The 19,676-nt window shown below is 38.8% G+C and overlaps 2 protein-coding genes across 11 annotated transcripts in view; one reads left to right on the top strand and one right to left on the bottom strand.

The window, feature by feature from the left end:
- The window catches only part of mcf2l2 (MCF.2 cell line derived transforming sequence-like 2), a 191,871-nt gene that overhangs the window by 83,784 nt on the left and 88,411 nt on the right, over positions 1-19,676 (bottom strand). The gene's annotated exons all lie outside the window — the stretch shown is intronic.
- Positions 3,694-17,735, top strand: LOC146323426 (lactosylceramide 1,3-N-acetyl-beta-D-glucosaminyltransferase A-like). 3 transcript variants are annotated; one of them, XM_084722391.1, is made up of 2 exons: positions 3,694-3,832; positions 15,378-17,735. In XM_084722391.1, exon 2 carries the CDS (start codon positions 15,943-15,945, stop codon positions 17,125-17,127), a length of 1,185 nt encoding a protein of 394 aa, XP_084578517.1. In that variant the 5' UTR covers positions 3,694-3,832; positions 15,378-15,942; the 3' UTR covers positions 17,128-17,735. The 3 variants fall into 3 exon arrangements, with proteins under 3 accessions (XP_084578517.1, XP_084578519.1, XP_084578518.1); XM_084722393.1 differs by lacking the exon at positions 3,694-3,832 and adding an exon at positions 5,543-5,573; XM_084722392.1 differs by lacking the exon at positions 3,694-3,832 and adding an exon at positions 12,628-12,786.

Genomic DNA, 19,676 nt, shown 5'->3' on the forward strand with positions numbered 1-19,676 from the left:
TTCCATTGATCCACAGTCTAATCTTTATGCTCCCTAACAAACTGAAGCCTTTTTTTCTGATTATCCTCAATGATAAGTGGTTTTCTTAAAGGAGAAGTGTGTGATTTCCAGTGGCATCTAGCGTTCAAACCTTAGATTGCAACTAAGAGGATTTACCCCGACACCGCCCCTCTCTCACCAAAAGTACGGTGGCCGTCAGCGGACAAAATGGCGAGCGAAAGCTATCTCACAACAAACTACAGTTATGTGTGTAGGATGAATTACCTGTCCAGCAGAAAACAGGCAACCTCGGCGTCACTGTGAAAACATTTGTCCTCCATCAGTGATTTCCATCGTGTAAACGCTATGCTGATGTTGATTCGTGTTTTTGCCGTTTCCTGTCATGCTTGCGTTTACTTTCTTTGCCTCACCGCTTCTTGGATGATGGGGATTCACTGTCTGCTGCTTTTTGTTCTGGTACAGTGTATGTATGATTCTCCATTTGTCACAACTGTGCCAGTCAAGGTTCACAACGCTAAATGGTCTGCCAGCAATCACCCACGTCTATCCTCCCTGTCTACTTCCGTGTTTACGATGCGGCGTCTATGTAAGGTCGCCATGGGCTTCCCAAGACTCACTGTTAGAGCAGTTTGTCCGCTCTGCGCTGCCGTAGACGGCGCAGGATGATGATCTCTGTAAGTCGACCCGACAGTATGTAACTATAAATGGCTATTTCTAAAGTAACGGGAACATATAGATTATGAGTTTACGTTGATTGATAATAATAAATAACATACTTATATATAATATATCTCATTTATGTACATAAATTCCTGTAATTATTACACACTGGTCCTTTAAGGCTTCACAACTGTTTAGTCCCAATTCCTTGACTTCTCTTCACATTGTGTGTGGAAATGTTCTTTCTTTCACTATTAAACACAGCTGTGAGTTCTACTGTTGATTTTTTATGATTTGATTCCACCAAACATTTAAGTGACCTCTGATCACCATCATTCAGGATTATTTTCCGACCACATTTCTTCCTTGAAGATGATGGTTCTCCACTATCCTTCCAGGTTTTAATAATGTGTTGGACAGTTCTTAAACCTGTTTTAGTAGTTTCATCAGTCTCTTTAGTTGTTTTCTTTGCTTGATGCAGGACAATAATTTGACTCTTCTCAAACAGAGTAACATCTTTTCCTCGACCACAGGATATGTCTTCTGACATGGTTGTTTAAGAAATGAGAAGCTGCTCACTGCATCAGTTAGAGTTCAATAACTTGTTACCAGCTCAAACAGATTAATCACTGCAGTAATTATCCAATGGAAGGACCTTAGTTAAATCCAGGTGGAGACTTTTTTTTGGCCAGGCAGTGTATTTAACTACTGGATGGATGAATAAACTATTTAGGCAAAGTTCTTAAGATTTGAGAACTGTGGCTTCTATTGTTACATGAACATGTAGTAAAAGCCATTACGCAGTCCTGGTTTCAACATGATGATATCTAGACTACTCTACAGCTACGTATCTTTAAAAATTCCTATTCTAAACCTTTAAATTTAGTGTTCCTTTTGGGTGCAAATGTCCTGAATGAATTTTACTTGCTTAGTTTTGTTCACTTCCTCGATGATGGGTTCATGATTATGTTATTTGATGCCATAGACACTTAACAGTTGATCCAAGTGACATGACTTCAGACTATGTCAAATACATAAAAAGGTCTGTCCATAGGCATTTAGTAGTTTTTGACTCTGAGAATGTGTATGTGTGTGTGGGGGGGTAACATTCCCCAAAATGACTGCATCTCTGAACTATTTCTGAAACCAAATCATTGACATTTAGCCTATTCAATGTGGTGTTCTTTGGATGACTAATGAAATAACTAACCTGAATCTGTTTAGAGCCCCTTAGAGTCACTGCCTCTCTGGGGTCAGGAGAGGTGACAGACAGTATCTGGGGGTTACTTAGTCTCAGTTGCAGGGAATAAGTAATTAGAACTAATATCTGTCCATTATTCTCGAAGTGAGCCTCATGTAATAGTAGAAGCACACTGAAATATGAATTGCTTTTCAGGAATGATTAACTGAATTGTGAAAAAAACAAAAAAAAAAGCTTGACATTATGCCTTTTGTGTTTGTGTTTGTATTTCTGTTTAGCATGATGTTGTTCCTTTGCAAGATTCAACATTTTTTTTTTCAAGTAGGTATTTTAATCCACACTCCACTTTTAATCCACTGATCTTTTCTTAGACCTAAGTAGTAGTAATTTTGGTGCCTAAACGTGAATTTTAGCACCTAACCCAAATAATGTAGTTTTGGTGCCTACATCTCATGCGTGATGTTCGTGCTTAAACCCAACTGAAAAGTTTTGGTGTCTTACCTGAACCAGTAATGTTGGTGCCTATATCTAACTATGAAGTTTTGGTGCTGAACTCCTCCCTTTGCAACATTGGACAAGTTCAAGAAAGTAGGTATCTCAATTCAAGTTATGATCTTTTCTTGAACCTAAGCAAGAGGCTTTGGTTCCTAAACCTAACCAAGCAGTTTTGGTGCCTAAACATAAGCAAGTGCCTAAACCTATTTCAAGGTTTTTGCCTTCACTGAGGTTTGAGTCTATCACAGTGGTGGTTTCTGTGTCTCTCTGGGGTTAGGAAAGGTGGCAGACAGTATCCTAATTCTGAATTCTGAATAGTTTTTTCTTTGTAAGGAAATCTGAGTTGTAATTGAATTATTTAAAAAAAACTTGACAGTACCACATTGCTATCTATTTAGTGTTTAGGGAGTATGTTCCATGCAAATTCAACATATTTAAGCCAAACCATGATCTTTTCTTAAACCAAGATGTTTTAATGCCTAAACATAACCTAGTCATTCTTGTGCCTAAACCTAATTCAATGCTTTTGTTTTTCCTGAGGCTTCAGTCTGTCTTGGTTTCTGTGTCTCTCTCTGTGTCTATTATTCCTGTAGTGAGCCTTATATGATAGTAGAAGTGACCTAAAATTGTTGAGTTTCTTTTTGTGTAAGAAATGTGAATTGTAAGATAGTAAAAAAAAACAGCACCACATTACTATTTATTTAACATTTAGGAAGTATGTTTCTTTTGAAATTCAACATCTATTCAGGAAGTGAAACTAGCTAACTGACTCTTCTACCTTTTGCACAGATGTTCATTAAATTTTCTCATCTTCATGCATGTTATTTGAGCACAGGTCTGCTGAGTACCGTTGTCAGCTCCTGCAGGATGGTTGGATTTAGTCTGGTGTCCCGTACTGGCTGACATTTTAATATTTGAGAGTGTGTTTGCTGGTCAGTAATAAATCCAGCTTGTGTGTGGTGTTTTAGTGCAACTTCTATATATGTGTACTGTATCCACAGGGAAGTAACTAACGTATTCATTCATGCAAAAAGCAAAATTCCTCCCATGTGCTTGTGCATATAAATACTGACACTGTCTGAAAGGACGCACAGATACGGGGGAGGTGGAATAAAGTGAAGGGGAGGTAAAGAGGTGGTTCCTCCCCCTGTACAAGATACGCCCAGCCCATTCCATACACACAGTCAGTATCTCTCTCACACACTGGGACCTTCAGGGCAATAAGAGCTGCCTCTGAAGCACAGCCGAATTGAAGTGGACTACTGCTTCTGACAGGGGGAAAAGTGAGAGGAGGAGAAGAGGAGAAGAGGAAAATGTAATTGGTTGGAAGAGGAGATGTTGAAAGAAAAAGAGGAGCAGGAGGAAAGAGTGAGGTAGAGAAAGTATAGGTAGACAGACTCAAGGAGAGTTTACAGGAGCTGAGGAGAGGAGGGGAGATCTCTACCTCACACATGGACTAGACTCAAAAACAGACTGGTAAGTCAGATACTCCTGTGTGTGTGTGTGTGTGTGTGTGTGTGTGTGTGTGTGTGTGTGTGTGTGTGTGTGTGTGTGTGTGTGTGTGTCTGTGTGCTGATGGGTTTTGCTCTAAATGAAGTATATAGTCCTTCCAGTGTTCAGGGCTAAAGGTGTCAGCTTGCAGTAGCAGACTGACAGAGTTAAAGAGGTACGAGTGAGAAAAAAACAAGCTGGATGTGTCAAGATGATGCAGTCAAACAAGTAAATAGTCCCAGACTCAAAGCACTTTTTCACCGGTTCTCTGTTGGGAGCTTGCCAAGCCAGATCCAAAGTTTACAAGAGTGTTCCAGTAAGGCGGAGGGGATGAATCAGGCTCAGAATGAGCAGGCTACATAGGCTAGAGAGGGAACAGAGAGCAAACAGGATGTAAAACTAACAGACCCTAAACAACTCACATGACAGAAAGTCATAAAATGTAGTTCTGACGTGGTTAATTTTCTGCCTGGGACACACCAGATTGCACACATGGATTTGTGTTCACTTTATACTCAAAAACAATCAGATTCACAATAAATCTGTTTGAATATGTTTTCATTATAAATCAGCAGAGTATCATGTTAAAGTGTGCAGTAGACCCTCCAATCCATTAGAGGACACCATGTCAGTGCCACATCTGACAGTCCATGTGTGTATGAAGGTGTAGCACCAGCATAGAACATGGGACTTTCACACAAAAAACAAGGGTTTGGTTCCCACATGAACCTAAACCCAAGCAGCTAAGTTTGGTGAATGAACTCAACCAAGACATTTTAATGTTTAGATCTAACAAAATAGTTTTGGTGCCTAAACCTCACAAGTAATGTTGGTGCCCAAGTCTAACCAATAATTTGGTGCCTAAAACCTATCCAAAAAGTTTTGGTACCTTAAACTAACCAAGAACCTAATCGTAATGTTTTGATGCCTAAACATAACCAAGAATTTTTAGTACCTAAAAGTAACTATGACATTTTAGTGCCTAAACCACAGAAGTAATGTTAGCGCCTAAACCTACACAACGACGTTTGGTGCCTAACCAAGACGTTTTAGTGCTGAAACCTAACCAAGTCATGAGTGAAACTGACATCATGCTGTATGCAGTGTGCGGTTCAGAACTTGCTCATGAGTATTGCACTGTTTCATTCAAGGCTTTTCACACTCTGCCTTTACCCTGTGACCCCAAGATTCACCTGAGCCCAGGGCTTTACAATTCACACTGCACCTTCACTAAACCTTGGTCGAATGTCTACTGGAAAACACAACTGTTTACTGTCCAGAATGATGTGTGTCTACTCTTTAGCCCTGTTTCACACTGACACCTTTAGTGGATTTTCAGAGCATAACCCAGCAAACTCAAGCCTCAGCCCACTCTGGAGCAGAGCCAGCAAGCTTGAGGCAGAAGTTGGGTTACTGCACTTGGGAATGTACCCGGTTTGTGCCAGAGTGAAAGCTGTCTTAACCTGAGGCTAACAGTTCCCAAGAGCAGGGCTCAGACTACGGGAGTTTTGGGTTGATTTACCTCAGTTTAACCCCACCCAACAATCAGTGGAAGAAACTGGTCCGGGACTTTGGCTGGTCCCAATTTTTGGCTCAGACTATGTGGTAGCCTGGCGTAAGGAGGCTCTAAGAATGTTTTTAGCCCTGGGCTATGTGCAGTGTGAAAGGCCCACACAGTTGGATGCTGATGGCACTCCTGCTTTCATCTTAATAAGCAAAGTCTCAGGTTAGTTCAGTCACGTTTGAGCCACAGTGTAAGACTTAGATTGACCACTTTACTACAACTTGGGCCCTGTTCTGTACTGTGGGCCATCATTTCTGCCACCTTTGATAACATTTTACTCACCTGTATTTAATGTTAAAAATTAGGGATCGTGGCATGAGTGCAGAGTCGGATGGGTCAGAGTTTACAGAGCCACCTCTTGGATCAACTTTGACATTCATACATTCGGTGCACCTGCATGATTTTAACTGTGCGCCCACATACGTTTCCTGTCATTACTTCTGACAGTTCAGGTGTGTCTACTTTTAGTTTTACCCTCACAGTCCTCTACTGTAGATAAGTAGGTCATCATGTTTCCCGATGACTGTTGTAGTGATGTCACAGTGTTCCCACATCTCAGCAATTACTTTGGTGAGCACAATAACTAAATAAATGATAGCCAAAATTGCAGAAATAAAACAAGAAGAAAATTGTAACTGAAACAAAACTCTCATTTCCAAATCTGTATTATCTCCAGCTCCCTCTTGAAATGTTCCCTCTGCTTCCCATGAAATTGGGGTGAGGACCTGTCCTGACAGTTAAATTGGGGGTGGGGGTGTACAGTACAGTAGATATTTCTATTCATTTGTAGCAGATCAGTCACCAGAGTTATCTCAGCTGGCAGACTGTATGACTAAACTCACAGCGCAACCGCAGCCTAAATAACAGAAATATTCTGCATTCCTGTAATATTTCACCCCAGTGGCCAATACCAATCTTTATGTAGAGAATCAGAACAATGTCAAACTAAGTATGACACACAGCATGATGGAGGAGTGCTCTTGCTGGGTGGATGGTACAATATAAACTGTTCTCTCTGCTCTGAGCCACAGTGGAAGAGTTGCCTCTGTTGCACATTTGCTTACATTCAAAGCTCCTAATTTGGAAGAGAAGCAGAGCTGGTAAACAAAGTTCTCACAGACTTTTGAGTAATGAGCCTATTCTTCATCCATGCTGCCTAGTATGGAAGGCCACTGCTGAATGACTTAGTATCTCAATAATGAGAAAATAACTTTGAAGAATGTTTCTCATTCTTTTGAAATACTAACTCATTATTTTGAAATACTAACAAATTATTCTGAAATATTAATTCATTATTTTGACACACTGAATCATTATTTTAAGGTACTAAGTCATGATTTTTGCAATTCTAATTATTTTGAGATAATTACTAATTATTTTGACATACTAAATCATGATTTTTTTTTTAATATTAATTAATTACTTTGAGATACTAAGTCATTATTTTAACATACTAAACACTAATTTTTGCAATAGTTATTATTTTAAGATACTAAGTCAGTAGTTTGAAATACTAACTAATTATTCTGAGATAGGGCATCACCTGTCTCAGAATGCACACTCATTTGATTTAAATATAATAAATAATAAAATAATAAAAACATACAAAAAGAATTGATTTAGTTAAGCTACATGAACCACACATGGTTACAGTAAAAGTAAAGTTAAAAATAGAAAGTAAAAAGTTAGTAAAGTAAGTAAAGTATCATCAGAACAGCAGCTGGGCTGCTGACACTAGAGCAGTTTCACTGTTTTAGACTGTAGTTATTTATTCTCCCATTTCCTGTATGTATGTAGACATGTGAGAGTATCATTTGTGTAAACTTTAATGCTGTTGATTTGACACTTTCACTCAGATCAGTACTTTAATTTTCTCTCTTAACATATTTTGAATTTTTTTTCAAATGTGTTAAGTAATTCCATGTATTGAAACTCTTTGGTTGCTTGGTGCTGTATATATGTGTGTGTGTGTGTGTGTGTGTGTGTGTGTGTGTGTGTGTGTGTGTGTGTGTGTGAACTGAAAAAGTGACAGCTTGCTCTGAGCAGCAGCAGAGAAGTACTGCTGTTCTTTGATATGAGTGAGAACATAGACGAGAACAATGGATCTACCGACACACCACCAAGGATTCATTTTTAAACCTGATTCTCCAAAACTTTAAAATGTGATCCAGTATGAACTTTTAACTTACACTGGAGGAAGTTAACTCTTAAAATGGCTGCTTTTTTTAATATCGATTGAGCAAAATAATCACGTTTGTCAAAGAAAGCTGAGGGACAAACTTAGCCATATTAAGTTTTAAGATGCTTCTCTTCTTTCAGACACTTCAGTTGATGTGTTAAACAGTTTGCCAGTTGCTGCCACTTGCTACTTTGCAAACAATGTAACATTTTGTTATTGTTTTAGCTAACTAGCAAACAATGTAATGTTTTATTCAATTTTTAGCTAGCGGGAAAGAACATTTTGTTTAACTTTTTAGCTAGTTTGCAAACAATATAACATTTTGTTAACTTTTTAGATAGCCAGCAAACAATGTAACTTTTTGTTAACTTTTTTAGCTAATTAGCAAACAATGTAAGGTTTTATTCAAATTTTAGCAAGCTGGGAAAAACTGTAACATTTTGTTAACCTTTTAGCAGACAATGTAACATTTTGTCAAAGAGCACAGAGCAGACCAGAGCAGCCAAAAGTCAACATTTTTTGCCCCTCTTTTATACTTACTAGGTCCTGGCAGCACTTTAATTATTCATTTATTTATTTTAATTTGGGTAAGCAAGGATAAACATATTGATTTAACTATTTAATTCAGGTTTACTGAGTAAATTTGGATTTACTCATTTTAAACCCGGATTTGCTCAGCTCTGATTAGAACTAGTCTAACATTAAATTGATCTGAACCCATTCAGATGTGACGTGTTTATCATACCACCAGTATTCTAGAGAAAAAAATGAAACAGAAAGGGCGCCTCTTCCTGTGTGGTAGAGAGTTTACCATTGAGAAACCTTTAAAACCAGTCTTTTACCACAGTCAGTTCAAGTGTTTGTGAACTGGCTCCATGTTGATCACTGCTGCTGTGTAGTGCCATTTGAGAATGTGGAGTAGTTAAATGGTCATATATGAAAATGTAGAGATTATTCCTTTAATGATCATCGTGCACAAAGCTTAGATAGTGGATCATGTCATGTTATGTTTGGTCACAAGACCTGTAGCTGGGTGTCAAGGCTCGGCCACGTGTTGTCAGAGCTCTCCATTGTCGGTTGACCCCAGTGTTCAGTCAAAAATATGCTGTGGCAGCATTGCACACACGTCAGCAGCTTCTCTGCTCGGGGGCTCTAAAGCCCCTCTATTATAGCTCTTTGTGCTGGGTTGGCACTTACATTCACAGTGTCCTCTGCACAGTTAAAGACAGTTAGCCAGCATAGGGGACGGGCTGTTTTGGTGTGTTTACAATATACAATGGTGATTTTCATGTTTTCAGGCCGCTCTGTTTCTATCACTGTTGTTGTTCCAGTCAGGCGTGAACAATCAGAGGAAAATACGACTCAGAGATATTCAGTTTACTGTCAGACAGGACAATTAATCGATTAATTAATCCTGTCACAATCTTGTCAGTTGAAAAAATATTATTATTATCGACTTTTTTCTCAATGAATCAATTAGTTGTTTGGTCCATAAAATGTTAGAAAATGGTGAAAAATGTTCATCAAAGCTCAAGATGACGTCCTCAAATGTCCACAACTCAAAAATATTCAGTTTACTGTCAGGGAGGAGTAAAGAAACAAGAAAATATTCACATTTAAGAAGCTGAAATGAGAGAATTTGGACTTTATTATCTTAAAAATGTACGATTAATGGATTATCAAGCAGATTCCTTTAAGTGTTTTATGCCCGTTGTTAGGTTTATTAGTTTGTCAAGCTCTTCTTTCTTTCTGTGTTCAATTTATTGATTAATTGATGGATTTAAAGACCAAAAATGGCAGCTGTGTACTTGGAAGTATACCATTCTTTTTTTAAGGTTGTAACCCTGCTAATAATTTTTACCACATGTATCTGATCTTCTTACATTTTTATCAGTAACTGTAATGGAAGAAGTTAGTTATTTTTTGTATCCGGATTACATTAGCCTGCAACATGTAATCGGTTACTCCCCAAGACTGTACAGTTGTAGACAACAGCTGTGGACTAACCCTCCATCACTGCAGCTTGTTGAGACACAAGTAATTCTAAGTTTTTTCAAAATGTTAAAAAATAGTTTTTGTGATGACAGTATTAACATCAGGCAAACTGATATAAGTTATATCTTAAGAAAATTGTTGAAATACTTCTTTAAAGGGGCGTCCTCTTACAGAACTGTTAGGGACTAGACTGGACTGGGTGGGAGTTCAGTGGTATTGACCCTTCACCATGTTTCTATATGTGCTCATGTTTGAACCAACAATTGTAGGAAGGCAGGTTAAATGTGTGCCTCAAAGAATACAAAGGAAATGAAGAAGAAAGCAGTGGGGGTTGGCGTGTGGGGGTGGGGGGAGTTTATGACATGTCAACCAGCATCAACAGAGATTCACAGAACAGAGAGAAACAGGATACCCTGTCCCGCCGCTTTGTGAACAGTCACATGTTATAGAAACACAGCTGATGAAGCGGTCTGTTGAACACTGTAGGCTATAGTTAATAGTGTCACACTGACTCATTTAATGTATAAAGACATCCATTTACAGTACGTATCAGGTTTTTATACTGAATGTGAGATATGTGTGTCTCAGTCAGTCTGTCTTGAGTCTGTGTGAAGGGAAACTTTGATTTCCACCGGTCTGGTTGCACCTCACCTTGGTATAGAGAATGCAGAACAGAACTGTTGCATTCTAGTTCTGCACTGTAAAAAGAAAAGTTGAGACCCAAAAACATATTCAAGGCAACGCACTGTAGTAGACTGCTGAGTGTGAGCCCAATTCATACTTTTGAATAAACTTTTAAAACACTGCTGACCTATAATCTTTAGTTGAGATAATTTACTTTTCTTCTTTAGATAAACTTGAATCTTTACATTTTAGGAACTAAAAAAATATATGTATTTGTTTTTTATTTGATGCAGGTTAAAAACGTCCAAAATGATCCCATCAGTGAATCATTGAGAACAGAAACAGGACCACAATGAAAAATTAAAAAGTTGAGAAAAAGTTTTGAAAAAGTTTTACCAACTACTGATATTTTGTTGAGATCATTGACTTTTCTCTTTTAGATGAACTTAAAGTTTTGGATCTTATAAACTCAAAACATTGTTTTTAAAAAAAAGAGTTTGAGTCGAGCTCAAACTGAAAAATGTGAGAAATAAGGCCCGAGCGGACCCAAACCCATTGGGTCCCATCAGGTTTGGGCTCAGATCTCAAGCTCTTGTGTATGTATTTTTTTTTTTGTATGATCCAGCATCCCTCCCACTGGACTTTGAATGTGCGTGTCTTTTTCATGTTTTACCTGGAAACAGTTTCACAGCTCGGGAGGGACATCTGACATGAGGACACAGTCAACTACCAGAAATATTCAAACTGCCTACAGCTGATATCTCACACTCATAAAAAAAACACACACACAGAAATTTGAATAATTTCTGGTGGTTAACAGTTTCCTCATATCAGAGGCTATGTCCTCATGGTCACCACAATATCCACACAAACAGGCTCAACAGTCTCATCTGAACACACATTTACATATGAAGGTGTTTATTTCCACTGCAGCACAGGCAGACAGAATTGACTGAGATCTTATACATTTGTACATGAACTGAGATCACTTCAAACTCTTGTGTGCGTGCCACAGCTCTTTTGTAACAGCATTTAGTTGAAATATCAAGATGAAACCAGCGGATATTGATAAAAAATTTCCCTTGTGTGTGATTCAGTTAGTATGAACTCATAACTGAGAAGCCAGCCATTATACACTACAAATCATATTAAATTCATATAAATCAGTTATCAGAGTGATGCAAAGAGGAATGGAAAATATAAAGTACACTTAGCTGACAATAATGTTCCCTCTAGAATATGAAAAAAATATTGTTACTGGAGATTAATGCAAGTTCAAACAAGTAAAAGTGATGCTGAACTATTAGAGATTAAAAGAACTGTTCCCTACAGACATGAAAACACAAGAACACAGAGGCTCTCTGGAAAAGCAGTGGCAGTAGGCAATTTTTATTTCATTAAGGCTATTAGATTATTCTATTATATATATTATTCTGTACATATAGCATATATTGCTCCTATCTTTTATATTTCCTCTTGTTTATATCAGCTTTTTTTCATTTTGGAGGCCAAAACAAGATTCATGTAGTAAATCAGAGAACTATACGTTACTTTAAAAATGTATTCTGATACAGTTACTACTTATTTGTTAAAAATGTAGTCAGTAATCCAGATATCACAATATTAAAGTAAAGGACCTTGATTACTTTCTGTCTTTTGGATGATCTCTATATAAAATTGTTTAGCCTAATACAGTGGTTTCAGGGCTGCAAGTAATGATTATTTTCTCAATCGATTAATTAGTTATAAAATGTCAGTAAACGGTGAAAAATGTTGTTCAAAGCTCAAGACGACGTCCTCAAATGTCTTGCTTTGTCAAAAACTCAAAATATTCAGTTTAATGTCAAGAGAGGAGTAAATAAACCAGAAAATACTCACATTTAAGAAGCTGAAAACAAAATTTTGACTTTTTTGTATTAAGAAATGACTCAAAACTATTAGCTGATTATCAAAATAGATGCAGATTAATAGTCAATTTTTAGTCGATTAATCATTGCAGCTGTAAGTGTTTTATGTTTGTTGTCAGGTTTATTAGTTTGTTCAGATGTTCATTCCTTTGTAATCTGTAATCCTACTAATAACTGTATCTGTAATCTGATTATGTCTTTTTTTTATCTGTAACTGTAAAGGAATACAGCCACCTTTATTTGTATCCAGATTACATAAACCCACTACATGTATTTCTTTAATCCTCAGACCTGGTACTGGTATCGCCCCTGAAACAATTTACTGGCCAATCTGCAACTGAAAGTCGCTCTTATATTTGACCTACATTTGTGATACAATATGAGACCAAGGAAGAGTTACCAGTCTTACGCGCGCGCGCGCGCGCGCACACACACACACACACACACACACACCTTCCACACTAGAACGCCTAGAGGGAAGAACATTAACAACACCTGCCTACACCTGTGCGCGCGTACGCGGTGACGTACGAACCGTCACAGCAAATCCTAAAAGATCGACAGTTAGTGTTAACGTGAAACCGCGACCACTTATAGTAATGTTGTCCTCGCTTGTTTACTGATGAAGGCTTCAGCCCCGCCGGTTTGGTTTGGACATATAAAACCATCGGTGAGTAACTCAGCCTCTTTGTGAGAATCCTGTTTACGCGCCGGCTTTTGTCCCGGTGGACCTGCAGTGTCTGACTAGAACTGACTGATCCGTGAGACAACAGGTGGGGTCTGGTCTCCTGATGAGATCCCGCTGGACAGCTCTCGTACATTGACTCCTGGTTCGTTTTTAAAAACATGTTTTTGTCTGTGAGAGCTCCTACTTCGTAGATCTGCGGAGTCACCTGTGCGCGCGTCGATTAAATGGATGAACAATGTGTAACAGGAGAGGATCAACATGTTTATCATCACACAACACTTTTGATATGATTTAATGAGGTACTTTGTGTTTTGTCATGCTTTGCTATCTTCATTTTGTGGTGCAGCACTGTTTGCAGCTCGGTGCTGCATCTGTAACAGTCACAGCAACAAGAGTGCTGGAAATAGACTTCTGTTGCTAATGACTGAAGCACATCAGAGCTGAAATGATAAAATCAACAAATTGATAAATTTATCATGAGAAAATAATCCGCAACTAATGTGCTAAAGCAGGGGTCTTCAACAGGTGGTCAGGGACCCCTAGGGGGTCTTCAGAGTTACTTCAGCGGTCCCAAATTAGTGTTTGACAGGGGTATATCTAGACTTTTTTGAGTGGGGTGGCCAGAGTGGGGCACTGTTTTATGAAGCATGAATCATTATTATTTAAGTAAGTCAACCTTGTCAAAAAAAGAAGGCTACAAAAGAAAATGATGCACATTTAAAAATATTCTTCAAACAGTTGGTTCAAATTAAGGTCCTGCCTCTCACTGGACAGATAATCAATCACACTTGAGGATAATGGGCTGGCCAATCAGATTTCAGGGTGGCCACTTGTTTTTTTTGTTTTTTTTTTCTCTCAAAAATGATAACATTTCTGAAAATACACATTACCATAAATCCAACATAGCAAAGATAAATCAGCAATCATGTGAGCAAGCTAGTAAACCACTGTGCTGCTATTATTCAAACCTTTTGGCCGCTTAGCTTTATTATTATCTCAAGTGTATGTGTCTCAAGTGCCGCAATATAATTTTTATAACATTATGAGCAAGACACTCTGACATACCCTCGACCTCAGAAACCACTGCTAAAAGTGCAGAGCGTGAGCTAGTGTGCAACTGCTGCTGACATAGCAGCCACGATGAAGTGCAAATGAGAGAACACCTGGAAATATTCAGTGTATAGACATTTTGCTATGATCCCTGGAATTATTATTTTCAGTATCAGTTGATTATTTTTCAAATTAATTTGTGAATCATTAAATCTGGAACATTTCAACTGAAAATGCCATGTTTAATCTGACCAACAGGCCAAAGGGTGAAAAAAATACAATTTAAAAAATATGAGACGGAGAGAAGGAGATAATCTTCAAATTTGACAAACTGGAACCAGCAAATAATTTGGCATAGTTCTTCTTGCTGCATGATTTAAAGGGCCAGTGTGCAAAGATTTATGGGTCGAATATGGCAGAAACTGAATTTACTATTCATTTGTATGTTTCCATTTGTTTACTTGAACTTAAAAAAAAAATCACAATTGCAGTATAACTTCCAGAACTATCCACTCATTACTTTAGGTGTACTGGGAACAACATATGCCAATATGTATGTATGTGTATGTATGTTATTATTATTTAGTTTTATTGTTTTATTGATCAGTTCACAGTAGAGGCCAAAGGAAACATCATGAGACAAAGAAAATGTGTGTGTTTATGTGCTTTCAAAACTAGAAAAATAGGACCTAAGTCTGACTACAAATTTGATTTGATTAATATGTAATATGTATATTTCTTTGCAGCTATTGGCCTGAATTGATTGTTTTTGTGATGCTAGTCATTAATTAAATATATCAAAATTAAAGGGATAATTCAGATTCTTTTAAGTTCTTTAAATGAGGTACTCATCCATAGTCAGTGATTACCAACAGTACTGGTGTAGGAAGCCGAACAATCTACTGCTGTGGACAGGGTCAGCAGCAAAATGTACTTTACTTAAAAACCTTTACCTTGCTGTCTGAAGCCTTTTTTGATGTGAAATTTAAGTTGAATTGCTCTCTCCAAAGCCACCAGACTCCATTTACAAAAATAGCAACTTTATTGTACTGTACTGTAGTTGCTAGTCAACCACTGTTTGTGTTTATGTGTGACTTTGGTAAATCCAAACTAAACTTTCATCACCAAAGTCAAACAGTAATACTAACCAACTAAGCAGTCGAGGAATGTCAGCAACCTTTGTGTTCTGTGAGGTAGAATTAGTGGTTTTGCGTCTGGTGGCTTTAGCAAGAATGATATTTGGTTTATACAATGTAGGTTTTCCAATGTATAAGGTTAAGTGGTGAAATAATTCTAAATATAACGTAAATCTAAAATGATATAGATTTTCCTTTCTTTTCTAAAATACATTTTGCTGCTGACCCTGTCCACAGCAGTATATTGCCCAGCTTCCATGTTTGTACTCAATTCTGCTTCTCCAAACTGAGGATGTGTCGCCCGCCATCTACACCTACTTTGGATGAGTACTTCATACAACTACACTTGCCTACATGACCCTGATCTTTGTTGTTTCTCTTTCTCAGATGCCATGTGTTCCTACGACATGCTGACGTTACAATAACCGACTGGACGAGGGATAAGAACGAGGACAAGAGGCCTGAAACTGACCACGCGTTCTTGGCAGAGAAGGACCAAAGAGCATGTTGACTTTTTTGAGCTGAAGGACGGACACTTGAGGAGCTTTACCTAGTGCTGTGTGCAGCCTGATCACTATGAGGGAGTGGAGCTGTTGCTTCACACAGCGGAGGGAGATCAGTTACGGAGTGCCCAGACTGCTGAAGAGCCTGACAAAAGCCTATTGGACTTGACAACATCAAAAAGAGGAGCCAGTTGGTAGTGCAGGAGGAGGAGGAGGAGGGATGGACAGATGATAGGAGATGATAAGGGAAGACGATTAGACAGTTGAAAGGATTGCAAGAGGCAGAAGTTAAAGTCATATGAGAAGTCAAGCTTGAGGGTGAAAGAATGCAGGGATGAAATAGCATACTCTACTATTAGGTAAAGACGAGACGGGGAAGACAGACAGAAGTCTACAGATTGAAAGAATCTGTGCTGTTCAGATATCAGCAGAGACGAGTGTTGGTCACAATGTTCATGAACTTCCGTCGAATCCGCAAGTGCCAGTGTGTACAGCTGCTGACCACAGGGCTGGTGCTGTGTATGGTGATGGTGTGCTGGGAGGAGCTGGACCACCACGTGGTCAGCCACATGAGGTCCTACACGTATCGCTACCTGATCAACAGCTACGACTTCCTTAACTCGTCTTTCGCCATCACTTCCAACCATCGCCACAGAAAGGACGGTGTTGATGGTGGGTTGGCGCACTATCCGTACCTCATCAACCATCCAGATAAATGTGGAGGTGGGGCTGCTGAAGGTGGAGATGATGTCCTCCTGCTTCTGTTTGTCAAATCATCGCCAGAGAACTCTGAGCGACGCCAGGCCATCAGGGACACATGGGGGAACGAGAGCTTTGTTTCGTCAAAACTGGGGGCGAGCGTGAGGGTAGTGTTCGCCCTTGGTGTGCACCCGGATATCGGGCCGAGATCCAGCATGCAGAGAGCGCTGCTGAAGGAGGACCAGGCCTATGGAGACCTGATTCAGCAGGACTTTTTGGACACCTTCCACAACTTGACTGCCAAGCTGCTTCTGCAGTTCCACTGGGGCCATGATTTCTGCCCTCAGGCCCACTTCCTCATGTCTGCAGATGACGACATCTTCGTCCACATGCCCAATCTGGTCAAGTACCTGCGGCAGCTCCTGACCAGTCAATCAGGGGCCAAAAATGTGTGGGTGGGGCATGTGCACAGAGGAGCCCCTCCAGTTCGCCGTAAAGATAGCAAATACCATGTCCCCAGCGATTTGTACCCCTGGCCTGCCTACCCAGACTACACCGCTGGAGCGGGGTATGTGGTGTCAGCAGATGTGGCTGCTAAAATCTACCAGGCAACCCTCATGCTGAACTCCTCCATGTACATTGACGATGTCTTCATGGGTATCTGCGCCAAGGCCATGGGCGTCTCTCCTGAGGAGCATGTGTACTTTTCAGGGGAGGCCAAGGCTCCATACCACCCTTGCATTTATGATCACATGATCACATCACATGGTCACGCCACGGATGTGCGCTCACTATGGCAGGCAGCAACAGACCCTAAAGTGTATGGCCAATCCAGAGGATTTATGGGTAACCTGTACTGCACAATGGTGAGAATGATGATGCTGTGTCTGCCATATTATCAGAACACATACTCTTGTATGGCTGCCTTTACATAGATTTTCTTAAAAGGATAATTTGCTACTTTTCATGTGAATGTCCACCAGTGTTGATGGTGACTGTAGTCACTGGAGCATAAATTCCTCAGTTGGTGCCTTTCCACCAGATAAGCTCTGCCTCTTGAACCAGTTCCATTCAGTTCGATGTTGGTGTAAAATGCCTAAGGCTGTGCTATACTAACCAAGAAAAGCGCTTCTGGAGCTGTGCTGGCACTGCATCGCACATGAGCGTCTGTCGCCCAAACTCTTGTTCCCATGTGTCACAACTCTAGCCTATAGTTATACCTTTGTTGGCCAAATCATAGTGTTAGATGACAAAAATGTTCACCTAGTACACCCCCGACTATAAATCCAAACTGAAAAATAGCCTACTTTACATCCAGTGGCATCACTGGTGCAGGAAATACAAGTCTGTCAATACAGCAGCACTGAGAATTTATTGCTTCAACTGACTACATATACAGGTACCTCACACACACAAACATCTGCCAGTTTTTTTTTTTTTTTTTTTTTTTTTTTTGCTCTTTCATGTTGAATCCCACCATTTGCCGTTTCTACTGTGTATTTGCTCTCTTGTAATAAAGACCAAAGCGTTTCTCTTAAGCAAACACATGCACTCAGTGGTTCTTCAGTCGCCAGCAGGAGCAGTTTTCACTCTGTTTAAGTCAAAGAGATAAAAGGTTGGTAAAACCTGCTGCACACTGTTATTCACTCTAGCTCTATTTGGAGAGTCTAAGATAAGGTCTAAAGCAGATGTGGAATAGGATGAATTCTGCTGTCAGTTAGGCAATTGACAAAGCTTATTTCACGCTTGGCATTAAGGCTTGGCAACAAACCATTATTCCATATCCTGATATGAGACAGATTGAGACAGATAGGTAGATTTTGGATGTTGTTATATCACAATATAGCATCATTGTTGTCTTTTCCTGGGTTTAAAGGTGACAGTAAAGTGATGTAATTTTCTGAATTTATCAGACTGTTCTATAATCTGGCTTTACCCACTTAGTCATTATATCCACCTGTCTGATGATTATTTATCAAAAATATCTCATTGGTTTAATATTTTGTGCAGGCACCATAATATTTAGTGAAAGTTATCACTATAATATTGTCACAATATCAAGGTAGTTGGTCAGAAATATTGTAATTTCTACTCATTTTGTCACATTAGCTGCTTCCACTCCTTGGAGTACTCTAGAGCTGCAACAATTAATCAATTATTAAATTGATTGCCAACTATTTTGATAATTGATTTATCAGCTTGAGTAAGAGAACGTCATCTTGGACTTTGGGAAACAAAGATTGATATTTTTCACCATTTTCTGACATTTTAAAACAACTATTAATTGATGACTTGAGAAAATATGACAATAATTGTCATTTGAAGTCCTAGAGTACACAACAAGTCACAACCTACATGATCAATAATTATCAATATCGACCGATATGTACCTTCATTATTGTGAGAGGTTTTGCAGCTATATCGCCCAGGCCTACTCTGCATACTTGTCACAAGTGCAGCACTTTAGATGATTAATGTGGATTTTTCAAATGTGAATGCACTCCTGGTAGAATATATGACTGCCACTGTATGCAAAGGCAGCTATTAAGGTTTGATGGATGATATCATCCTCAGACTACAACAATCAGTGCTTAAATTGGATTTTTTCATTCATGTTTCCTCTGTGAAAATCACTTCAAGTGCTTGCCCTGATAATGCATTTACCATGTTAGAGGAAAATTTGCCTCACTTTAAACCTTTAAATTGGGATACACATTATCTGGGATGGATCCTAAACTGCAACCATTTCAAAACATTAACCGAGTTTTAAAAAGGCTTTCTGGCAGTGTCTCATACAGATGATAAAGAGTACTTTGTAGTACAGTACCCATTTCATTTTCTCCATGTCAACTGATTAGCCAAATGAAAGGGTATTAACTGGCAGCTATTTTTATTAATAATTACTTGCTATTTTTCAGCCAAGTATGACAAAAAATACTGTTTGCAGCTTCTCAAATATGACAATTTACTGTTTTTTTTTACACTATTGAAAACTGGAAATCTTTGGGTTTGGACTGTCGAACAAAACAGGACATTTGAAGATCCCACCTTGGACTTTTTCCTACTATTTGACATTTCAGAGGCTGTCTAATGACAGACTGATTAAACAGTGATTCTGCCAATCATTTTCTTGATTAATCTATAATGGAAGGAATAGTTGCAGTCATAATGTCAACTTTGCCCTAAAAACACAAAGCAAAACTACTGTCAGACAAGAACAACAATATCAGATGTTGAATGGATGTAAATCCTGGGGTACTGGGCTGCAACTATCGTTTGTTTCTATTGTTGATTAACTGTTGATCATTTTCTCAATTAATTGATTAATTCACGCTGTAATTCTCCCTGAAAATATTCACAATTGAGACTAATTGATAATCGAAGTAACTGATTAATTTAATAATTGATTAATAACAATTCATTGATTAATTGTTGCAGCTCTAATTATTTTCATTGGTAGTCTCCAGTAATGGTGACTGAAATG

The sequence above is a fragment of the Lutjanus erythropterus genome, chromosome 7 (genome assembly GCF_056507025.1).
Source record: "Lutjanus erythropterus isolate fLutEry1 chromosome 7, fLutEry1.hap2, whole genome shotgun sequence".
Classification (NCBI taxonomy): Eukaryota; Metazoa; Chordata; class Actinopteri; order Lutjaniformes; family Lutjanidae; genus Lutjanus; species Lutjanus erythropterus.

Bases quoted from the DNA above. Each gene is read 5' to 3' on its own strand.
- LOC146323426 (XM_084722391.1), top strand. From the start codon at position 15,943: ATGTTCATGAACTTCCGTCGAATCCGCAAGTGCCAGTGTGTACAGCTG.